The following is a 12,272-nucleotide window of genomic DNA, read 5'->3' on the forward strand; positions in this document are numbered from 1 at the left end:
ATAATATCTCCAAATGGGTGCTATTAACGATATCAAATGGCCTATAGGCACTAGCCTTCATATGCCATCGTGACCTGCCCTCACTACAAGGGAATGTAGCCTACCAAGCACTGTGGAAATAACGTCATACTGTTGAGTAGATCATTGTGAGCCTGATCTAATTTTATTGAATTGAAATGAAGTGGGCGAGTGTAGAGAACTAACTTCGTCTTGGCAAAACAACCACTCCACACAGCAAAACGCAAAAACATATTTATTTATCTCATACTCCATAAATCTTTTAAAGAAAAACAGTGTTACAATAAGCATACTCTTTTTTTTGTCCTCGGACATAGTCATAAAAAAAAACACTCAAACACTCTCATTGCAAGAAAGACAAAACTGTGACATCACAGTGCTTCTGTTTTAGCCCCACAGTGCAAACGTATACACAAAATAGAATATATATACTTATCCTTATATTCAAGATCTTCTCCCCACAGGACAGATAAGTGGAAGCTAGACAATCAAAGCAGAACTGTCATGTATTCATAAGAGTTGGAACACATATAGAGATGGATTGAATAGAATGGACATAACTGCTTATGTACTCAGTGATTGAACATCAAATGGTTAACGCACTCAATGCTCCTGACACAATCTATCATGTATGGGCTTGTGTGAAATAGGATTGTGTCCTTTCTATCCATCCTATCTCTATGCAAACAAGCAGATTCACTGCTTGAAAATGTGATTTTTTTTTCTCCATGCAGCACAGTGCGACTGTGCGAGCACCTTGCAGCAGTAAGTTTGCAAGTGTGATTGTCTTCTAACATTGCAACACAGTTGTGTGAGATTCAGGGCGACATTTTCTTCTCTTTAAAACAAACGCAACAAGCAAAAAAAAGTTAGCATTGGCAAATTTGGTTTACACAGATACTGTAACACTTTGCACCTACTGTATGTAGGTGGAGCAGGAAATGGGAGTGTCACAGGAATGTGTGCAGTAGTATGTTTATTAGCCTTTCCACATCATGTTTATGAATTTATCAAGACATTTTAGAAAAACTAGGACAACAATGGTCAGTGAAAAACGATCTACAATATAATACGCTATAAACTTTTGATGTTGTTGCTACTCTTTAAATTAGCCTTTAATATTCAGGGTTTTAAGTAGGCCTATATGTGTCTCATTTAAAGGGGCAATCTGTGATTGCTACTTGATTTTTTGACTTTTAAACCGATAATACTGTACAGTCGTGGCCAAAAGTTTTGAGAATGACACAAATATTAGTTTCCACAAAGTTTGCTGCTTTGGTGTGTTTAGAAGTTTTTGTCAGATGTTACTATGGAATACAAAGGTATAATTACAAGCATTTCATAAGTGTCAGACTTTTATTGACAATTACATGAAGTTGATGCAAAGAGTCAATATTTGCAGTGTTGGGACTTCTTTTTCAAGACCTCTGCAATCCGCCCTGGCATGCTGTCAATTAACTTCTGGGCCACATCCTGACTGATGGCAGCCCATTCTTGCCTAATCAATGTTTGGAGTTTGTCAGAATTTGTGGATTTTTGTTTGTCCACCCACCTCTTGAGGATTGGCCACAAGTTCTTAATGGGATTAAGGTCTGGGGAGTTTCCTGGCCATGGACCCAAAATCCGATGCTTTGTTCCCCAAGCCACTTAGTTATCACTTTTGCCTTATGGCAAGGTGCTCCATCATGCTGGAAAAGGCATTGTTCGTCACCAAACTGTTCCTGGATGGATGGGAGAAATTGCTCTCTGAGGATCTGTTGGTACCATTCTTTATTCATGGCTGTGTTCTTAGGCAAAATTGTGAGTGAGCCCACTCCCTTGGCTGAGAAGCAACCCCACACATGAATGGTCTCAGGATGCTTTACTGTTGGCATGACACAAGACTGATGGTAGCACTCACCTTGTCTTCTCCGGACAAGCTTTTTTCCGGATGCCCCAAACAATCGGAAAGGGGATTCATCAGAGAAAATTACTTTACCCCAGTCCTCAGCAGTGCAATCCCTGTACCTTGTGCAGAATATTAGTCTGTCCCTGAAGTTTTTCCTGGAGAGAAGTGGCTTCTTTGCTGCCCTTCTTGACACCAGGCCATCCTCCAAAAGTCTTCGCCTCACTGTGCGTGCAGATGCACTCACACCTGCCTGCTGCCATTCCTGAGCAAGCTCTGTACTGGTGGTGCCCCGATCCCGCAGCTGAATCAACTTTAGTAGACAGTCCTGGCGCTTGCTGGACTTTCTTGGGCACCCTGAAGCCTTCTTCACAACAATTGAACCGCTCTCCTTGAAGTTCTTGATGATCCGATAAATGCTTGATTTAGGTGCAATCTTACTGGCAGCAATATCTTTGCCTGTGAAGCCCTTTTTGTGCAAAGCAATGATGACGGCACGTGTTTCCTTGCAGGTAACCATGGTTAACAGAGGAAGAACAATGATTCCAAGCACCACTCTCCTTTTGAAGCTTCCAGTCTGTTATTCGAACTCAATCAGCATGACAGAGTGATCATCAGCCTTGTCCTCGTCAACACTCACACCTGTGTTAACGAGAGAATCACTGACATGATGTCAGATGGTCCTTTTGTGGCAGGGCTGAAATGCAGTTTAACTGTTTTGGGGGGGATTCAGTTCATTTGCACAGCAAATAGGGACTTTTCAATTAATTGCAATTCATCTGACCACTCTTCATAACATTCTGGAGTATATGCAAATTGCCATCATACCAACTGAGGAACCAGACTTTGTGAAAATTAATATTTGTGTCATTCTCAAAACCTTTGGCCACGACTGTATACACCCATTGATTCTTGAAAAATATAACTTATACATGCCTCATTCAGTATTCAATAGGCTCCTTCTATAGGAACATGTCCAGTCTTTCCATGCCCTAATGAAAAATGTATCAACCCCTACAAAAAAAATGTCCATTCATTATAATCAAATCACATTTCCTGTTGCTGCAGGATTATTTTCCTGCTCTAGCAAACTGGCTCAAATTAAGATCCTACATCTGTATATGAATGCAGCTGCCACTTTATTGAAGCTACTGGACGCAGTTTATCATAGCAATTTATGATAGTATACATCATTGCATTGTATTTCAGAATATGGACTGGCCCTCCTTGAAGTCTCGTGGATCGATGCATTGAGCTCTTTTTGTCTATAAAACCTTTTACATAATCTTCCAGGACCTTTTTACCAAAGAATGTGTCTGATTGTTTTTTGTATTGTTGTGTATAGTAACGTGTATTTTGATGTTGAATGTGTTTATTGTATTTTTATGTGTATTGTGCTACACAGGGCTTATCTGGAAAAGAGACCTTGGTCTCAGCATTGACCTGTCAAAATAAAGGTTAAATAAAAATAAATAAACTGTCGTACCCCATCAGAACCTAAAATAGGTTAACACCATTGTTTTTAAACAAAGTCATTGAAAAAAAAGTTATTAATCTATCATCTGGATATCATGGATGGTCAGTCCTTGCAGCCACAGCTCTGTCTATGAATTTGAGAGAGGTTACATTTGTCCCCATACCTCAGCTTTTTACCAGAACAGTGATGGGGTGTTCCTTTGTTATATTTAAGAATGCAGACTTCCTCTTTAATGTGGCTACGTTTTGAGCTCTTGTAAGATGGAATTCTGAAGCAGTAGGCCTATTACGCACGTAAATAAACTTGATCATCACTTCCTAATGAACAATTTTCCTTCTTTATTCACCATTAAAGGACTGAAATTGCCTATATGTTTTGTTTCTTTGTCATTATGTATTTGCCTATTTGATATAGCCTATTTTACAAATATTGCAATGCTTCATCTTTAAGAATATCGGACGGCACATAAAACCGTAATATACTGTCATTGTTTTCAGTGTAATCCCGATTCAGCAGCCGATTCGCCAGACCACTGAGATTACTTATTGAAAGGGCACTGTGCAGTCAAAATTCAGTTTTTCCTGTGTTTTGATTCATATTATCAGACTGGACTCATGAGACGATAATAATTGTATGGTCATTTAAGACAGAAATGAAAGTAGGGAGGTTGGAAGGGGATGAAGGGGTGGCTGTATGCCGCGACCGTTTAGCATTTCAAAGGTTCGAATCGCATCAGGTCTGAATACCAAATACTGAGAAGTGCTTCTGAATTCTGAATCGGGCCTATTATGCATAAAACAAACAAAATGCTATCATAATTTGTATGGGGTATGATGGCCATTAACTCAAGTTAACCCATGGCAAACATTTTCACTATATTAGCCCACATAGCTGCAAGGATGCACCTTCATGCTAGGTTTAGAATATCACATTTTAGCTTATAGAGACCCCAACTGATTTATAAAACAATCTTACAATTATCTATTTTGGTTTAGAACAAGCAATAATGAAACTTATAACACAAGAAATTTATTTGATTTTGTGAAAATCTTAGTTGAACCTAACTTGCTTACCACTTACCTGCTTACCTAGCAAGATGGCGCCGACAGAGATGGTCACCTCGCTTCGAGTCCTTAGGAAACTATGCAGTATTTTCTTTTTTATGTATTATTTCTTACATTGTTAGCCCAGAAAATCTCAAGTGTTATTACATACAGCCGGGAAGAACTATTGGATATAAGAGCAACGTCAACTTACCAACATTACAACCAGGAATAAAACTTTCCCGAAGCGGATCCTTTGTTCGGACCACCAGCCAAGACGTTGGATCTAATCCCAGAGGCGACCCAAAACAACATCGCCGCAGAAGAGGTAGACGGAGAGGCCTCCTGGTCAGACTTCGAAGGCGTGCACACCACCCACCGCTTCCAAGTATATTACTCGCCAATGTCCAGTCTCTAGACAACAAGGTAGATGAAATTAGCGCAAGGGTTGCCTTCCAGAGAGACATCAGAGATTGTAACATTCTCTGTTTCGCGGAAACATGGCTCTCTCTGGATATGTTGTCAGAGTCAGTACAGCCACCGGGTTTCTTCATGCGTCTCGCCAACAGAAATAAACATCATTCTGGGAAGAAGAAGGGTGGGGTGTATGCTTAATGATTAACGACTCATGGTGTAATCGTAAAAACATACAGGAACTCAAGTCCTTTTGTTCACCTGACCTAGAATGACTAACAATATAATGGCGACCATATTATCTCTCAGGAGAGTTCTCATCGGTTATTGTCACAGCCGTGTATATCCCCCCTCAAGCAGATACCACGTTGGCCCTCAAGGAACGTCACTGGACTCTATATAAACTGGAAACCATATATCCTAAGGCTGCATTTATTGTAGTTTTGGATTTTAACGAAGCAAATTTGAGAACAAGGCTACCTAAATTCTATCAGCATATTGATTGTAGCAATACGCTGGATCACTGCTCCTCTAACTTCTGCGATACATAGAAGACCCTCCCCCGCCATTTTGCTACTACCGTCCTATATGCAGCAACTCAAACAGGATGCACCCGTGACAAGAACAATTCAACGCTGGTCTGACCAATCGGAATCCACGCTTCAAGATTGTTTTGATCACGCAGACTGGGAAATGTTCCGGGCAGCCTCAGAGAATAACATCGATTTATACGCTGATTCGGTGAGTGAGTTTATAAGGAAGTGTATTGGAGATGTTGTACCCACTGTGACTATTAAAACCTAGCTTAATAACCAGAAACTGTGGATAGTTGGCAGCCCCCAACTATCCACAGGAAGTGCCAACCATCGCATTTAACCATGGAAAGATGACTGGGAATAGAGACTAGTCAAGGATCATATCACCTCCACCTTACATGAACCCTAGAACCACTTCAGTTTGCATACTGCCCCAACAGGTCCACAGATGATGCAATCGCCATCACACTGCATACCCATCTGGAATACCTATGTATACTTATATAAGAATGCTGTTCATTGATTACAGCACCATAGTACCCTTCAAGCTCATCATTAAGCTTGAGGCCTTGGGTCTCAACGACGCCCTGTGCAATTTGGTCCTGGACTTTCTGACGGGCGGCCCCCAGGTTGTGAAAGGTAGGAAACAACATCTTCAACACTGGGGCCCCACAAGGGTGCATGCTCATCCCCCTGCTGTACTCCCTGTTCACCCATGACTGCGTGGCCGTGCACGCCTCCAAATTAATCATCAAGTTTGCAGACAACACAACAGTAGTGGGCTTGACTACCAACAATGACGAGCCTACATGGGGGTGCTGAGGGCACTCGGATTGAGGTGTCAGGAAAACAACCTCTCACTCAACGTCAACAAAACAAAGGAGATGATCGTGGACTTCAGGAAACAGTAGAGGGAGCACCCCCATCCACATCAACGAGACAGCAGTGGAGAAGGTAGAAAGTTTTAAGTTCCTCAGCGTACACATCACGGACAAACTGAAATGGTCCACCCACACAGACAGTGTGGTGAAGGCGCAACAGTGCCTCTTCAACCTCAGAAATTTGGCTTGTCACCTAAAACCCTCACAAACCTTTACAGATGCACAATTGAGAGCATCCTGTCGGGCTGTATCACCGCCTGGTATGGCAACTGCACCACCCTCAACCTTATGGCTCTCCAGAGGGTGGTGCACATCATGCATCACCGGGGGCAAACTACCTGCCCTCCAGGATACCTACAGCACCCGATGTCACAGGAATGCCAAAAAGATCCTCAAGTACATCAACCATCCGAGCCACTGCCTGTTCACCCCGCTACCATCCAGAAGGCGAGGTCAGTACAGGTGCATTAAAGCTGTGACCGAGAGACTGAAAAACAGCTTCTCTCTCAAGGCAATCAGACTGTTAAACAGCCATCATAACACAAAGAGGCTGCTAATTACATACAGACTTGAATCATTGGCCACTTTAATAAATGGATCACTAGTCACTTTAATAATGTTTACATATCTTCCATTACTCATCTCATATGTATATACTGTATTTTATACCATCTATTGCATCTTGCCTATGCCACTCAGACATCACTCATCCATATATTTATAGGCACATATTCTTATTCCATCCCTTTAGATTTGTGTGTATTAGGTATCTGTTGTGGAATTTTTAGATTACTTTTTATTTATCTTATTTTACCTTTATTTAACTAGGCACGTCAGTTAAGAACAAATTCTTATTTTCAATGACAGCCTAGGAACAGTGCCCCTGAACTGCCTTGTTCAGGGGCAGAACGACAGATTTGTACCTTGTCGGCTCAGGGATTCGAACTTGCAACCTTTCGGTTACTAGCCCAACGCTCTAGGCTACCCTGCCGCCCCTGTTAGATATTACTGCACTCTCAGAACTAGAAGTACAAGCATTTCACTACACTCACATTAACGTCTGTTAACCATGTTTATGTGATCAATAAAATTTGTTTCGATTTAATTTTACTTTTTCCATGTGGTCTCTTCCTTCACAGACTCCATGTAATTATGACCTCTTCCTACATATTTGGTGACATTATTCATTTTGTGTATGGTTTCCTAGAAACAATGTACAAATGTACTTACTGTGACTGAGATATGTGGTTGTCCCACCTAGCTATCTTAAGATGAATGCACTAATTTTTAGTTGCTCTGGATATGAGCATCTGCTAAATGACAAAAATGTTACTGTAAAAACAAGAGGTGGCTAACTAACCCTTTGGCTCAACTTATGCCACTCTCCCCTACACTTAAAAATGTAACCATCTTGTGTCGATAATAAGAACAGCTGAATGTAATGACATCACACCATTAAAAACATATATTTTTTGCAAAAACTTACAGTCTAATAAAAATCAAGTTTGCTTTACCTATTTAGGCAAATTGGATATTCATAAATTGGCGACAGTCTGTATGCCCTCCCACCTATCTGTTTCATGTCTCAGGTAACCCGCAGAAGCCAGCATGGATAGAATGCCACAGTCTGTGCCATGGTGAAGCAATTGGATGGTGAAACTTGCATCCAGCTAACCAGAAAAGCAAGGCAAAGCAATTCAGCCAGTCTTGGAAGGATCCAGCAAAGAAACATTATTTGTATAGTTGAATAAATAGATTTAACAGGCAGTAGGCATTTATAATTAAATGTGGTGTGGAGCTTCATAGTTACTTGTTGACATCACGTGCCTTCAAAAATATTCGGCAATCATAATTTATTTGAAACAGTTTCCATTGACATTTGTCGCAATAATGTTCGACAAAAGAGGAATCCACCCTTGTCAAACGGATACAAATGTTGTTGATCTTTATAAAAGGTCTCCTATATATATCTACCTTTTCCATTACACATGTCGCGACATTGCTTTTGTCAAACAAACCTGGGTCAATAAAAACCTGCCTACTGTGTGGTTAGATAGATCCGTTCTCTGAAGTAAAACCTTGTCACTGGTCTGTAATCATAAATGTTTAGGTCATATATCTATTTCTGTGAGCTTTAGTGACCATCTCTCTGAGTCACAGTGAACCCTGGTCTCCAAAGCAATGTTTATAGCAAGGATGTCCACACTGGCGTACATCATTGTCAATACTGTCTGTGCGTGCCTCACACAATATTCTAAGGGGAAAGGATCAAAACAGGATGAAGAGAGAAGCAGAATGAGGCGACAAGGGCAATTGAGGATAAATGCAATGGAGAAAATACCAGGTTAAGAAAGATTAAAGAAAATAGTGACGAGGAGTAAGGAGATGGCAAGAGTGCTGGTCCCTCCATAGGCCACTACCATAGCTCCCCTGAGCATTCTGCAATTCCTCATGTGTGCTCCAAGTGTTCATTTCTTACCGAGCAGATGTGTAGTGTTAGAACTTCACAGGCCAGTTTGGCTGATGTCAGGGAGAAGGATGAAGTTGTCACTAGACACTGACCTGAGGGCAGTTGTGTCTTTTCCCCCTTAAATGGTTAGATCTGTGTTCAAGGGCAACTTCTACCAGGGGCTGATGTCAGACAGCTCACTGATAGACTGATTGACAGTGATGACACGTTTTTGGGGCACTGCAGATCCTGTCCTTATTAGCGGAATGATCTACAACTGACATGGTCTCTCTGTAGACTACTGTTACAAACCTCATCAAGGCAGCCGGCAAAACATGACTAATCAAATGTCACAGCCATCCAATCACTGATGACAGTATAACACAGCCAGCCAATCACAAATAATTAGATGACACAACTAGCTAATCACTAATTATTGCATGTTAGAAACTTTGTTGACACTGAATGGGAAGTGAAACGACTGAATGTTGCAGATAGAAATAGAATGAAAAGAGCAGACACAATCCTCTAACCCTATTTTATCTGATGGACAATCCTGATTGTTCTACACAATAGTTTTCTATTTGAATGCACTGTAACATCCTTAGTCTTTTCTTTATTTGCATTTCTTTATTTTTGTCTGTGCCTCTTTAGTAGCTTAGATGGGGTTATTTGTTGTCTTTATGTTAGCTTGCTTTTTGCAAGTCAGAACATTTTTCAGAAACACCAGCTCTTTTAGAGCTCCAACAATGTAAAATACTTTACTTGTTTGAGAAGTGGAAATGTGTCACTAGACTCTGCCTTGATCCACCACTTTTGATAATCTTTTCTGATGAGAACTTCCCCAGGCTTTTAAACAGAATGTGAGACGCCTTAGCTCCCGAGGCTACATCCTCCTGAATAGGCTCCTGATGTGTGTGTATATGTTATGGTATGATGTGTGGTCATTTATAAACAATAATCACGTCTCCTCACATTATTTTGATACGACTCGATTTGGAAATATATAACATGTGTAGAACTTCAGTTAATCAGTGGGAAAGTTCAAACTCACTATAATTGTTTTCATTTGGAGGCAAGAGAAATACCCCCAGACTCAGATAAGACATGACATAATTTTAATTCAAGCTTAGTTCCTGTCTGAAAAGGTGGATAATCTTAACTGCCTTTATTAAATACACCATGACAGTATCTCTATCCCTATGGCCGAGTCTTCCACTGCCGGTCAGTCACTATTCTGGCACGGTGATGTGGGTCACTGACTCTCTTATAATCTTTTGTACTTTTTTAACACTTTTGTGTAGACCCGAACCGTAGTTGCTAGAGTCAACATTTTGTTTTCACATTGTTCTTTCCATCTCGGTTCCAGCAACTATAGTTGATGTGTAACCAGGGCAGGCCAGGGCAGTGAAGTTTGGCTGGGCTCAGTCGTGTGAAAAGATTATGAAGCACTTGTTGGGTACTGTACAAACCATCTTGTCCCAACACACTTAATAAATGGCATCCTTCCCTCCTATCTCTTTGTCTCCTATATTCTTGTCTCGGTAACACTTTTCTTGACACGCAGCTTCATAACACTTTATGACACAGTCATGACCATGTCATAATATGCCATAATAGCTGACATAACTTGTTATAACCTGTCATAATATGGTCATAACACTGTCATTACCCATATATTTACAAATGTGACATATATTGCATTATTTTATGACTGGTTATGACACCTACATAAGACTGTCAAAGCCCACAATTATAAAAAAAAAAAAAAAGAATCCCTGCCAAGAAGTTTCCTTTCATTTGAAAGATTGTTTCTTAAGTGCTTTGGTGTTGTCATAATTCATTATTTACAGTCATGTTGTTTTTCATCATATTTTAAATCACTTGCAGAAAATACACTTTATGACACTGTCATGAAGCATTATGACCTTCCTGTGTCACTTTACTTGGATTAAGAAAATACACTTTATGACACTGTCAAGAAGTATTATGACCATCATAATCATATAAGCCATATATGCCCTTATGTCAGTAATCAGTCATAAAGAAGATGTCTTGTCCTGCTCCTGAAATCTTCTCCTGCATTCATCCCAGTCATCAGCAACAGAGCATTGGGGTAGGTGCATGTCTGACATTAATTTGTGCGCAATTACAATAATAAGAATATGTTCAATTTCAGAAAATGTTATATAACATAAATATACTGTTGACAAGTAGGCTATGGTGTAATGGAATGTTTTGCCTTGTGTGGTGGGTTTTGTGGGTTTTGACACTTATGTAGGTGTCATAACCAGCCATAAAATAATGCAATAAATGTCAGAACAAAAAATGTGTCATGACAGTGTTATGACTATATTATGACAGGTTACGTCAGTTGTTATGACATGTTAAGACCGTGTCATAACGTGTTATGACGCTGGCTCAAGTAAATTGTTATCCTTGTCTCTTTGTGCCACCACTGATTTGATAGGATTTGCCCCTAGGTGCTATCATATTACTTTAGGTCCTGGCCCTATATGATATGGCAGATTTGCCCTAAGTATTGGGACAGGGTCATAGTGATTGTTAGGGCAGTGGAGCAAGCCAAACCTACATTGTGGATCATTCAAATGGTTCACAATAGCATTCCAATACAACAACATCTAAATTCAAGATGCCAAAATATATTCCATTTAAAATTAGTGCTTTTTTCATCGTAATAATAACATTTATCCTTTAGATTTTTTTGTATAAAAAACCATGGTGTTCTTACTGAATTGGCTCAACATATTGGCAACATATTATTATCTCCAACGCAGAGACAAGTGTCAATGCAACATAAATATCCAAGACAAGTTTTGAAAAACCATTTAACAACTGTAGACTAAAATTTCCTAATTATGTTATATTTTTTAATCTTTAGAAAATATATAATTGTACTAAGCATATTCAATATTAAGACAATTACTGAGGTACAATATTTTTTAAATATAATTTAGCAATACGAAACCAGGGAGATATTCCAGATATTTGAATTGCTACAACAGAGAGGTGGGGGGAAACTCTTGTCTCCCTGTGCTCTGATTGGTCATCAGCTCAATGCCCATCTCTGGCTAGTGAGAGGAAGGGGGAGGAGTCTGAGGACAGGGTTGTGTTCATTAGGGCACGCAACAGAAACTATTTTAAAATGTTTTGCAACGGAAAACAAAAATGTGTGTTTCTTACTAGTCAAGTCCAAGTAGTCCTGGACATACTGGTCAAGTCCTGGTTCTTCCATTTGAACAAGGCCCGTGACAAGGCCCAGGACAGGGTGGATCACTCCTGTCAGATAGCTGTGTCCCAGAAGACGGTGGTCTGTGTGGAGTAAGGGGGAGGGCCGCCATACTTCTTGGTCCCATTGCTGCTCTTCCTCCAGCTGTGCAAGATGGGCATGCTGTCCTGCTTACACAGGTTGTTGTCTGCTGGCCCCCGGCGGGCCTTGATCTCCCGACACAGGCTGCGCTTCTTCTCAATCATCTCCATCATGGTGCTGTCTCCGCAAGCCCACAGCATGGGAGGGATCATCTGGGGTGAGGAGGGGTGGGGGACAG

At 40.5% G+C, this 12,272-nt stretch overlaps 1 protein-coding gene across 1 annotated transcript in view; it reads right to left on the reverse strand.

The window, feature by feature from the left end:
• Positions 1-238: 238 nt before the first annotated feature.
• The window catches only part of nyap2a (neuronal tyrosine-phosphorylated phosphoinositide-3-kinase adaptor 2a), a 155,546-nt gene continuing 143,512 nt past the window's right edge, over positions 239-12,272 (reverse strand). The window contains exon 7 of the mRNA XM_045724307.2: positions 239-12,246. Within this exon, the coding sequence (XP_045580263.2) occupies positions 12,007-12,246 (240 nt within the window). The 3' untranslated portion in view covers positions 239-12,006. The remainder of the gene's footprint in view (positions 12,247-12,272) is intronic.

Source organism: Salmo salar, chromosome 09 (assembly GCF_965601325.2).
Source record: "Salmo salar chromosome 09, fSalSal1, whole genome shotgun sequence".
In the NCBI taxonomy this organism is placed as follows: Eukaryota; Metazoa; Chordata; class Actinopteri; order Salmoniformes; family Salmonidae; genus Salmo; species Salmo salar.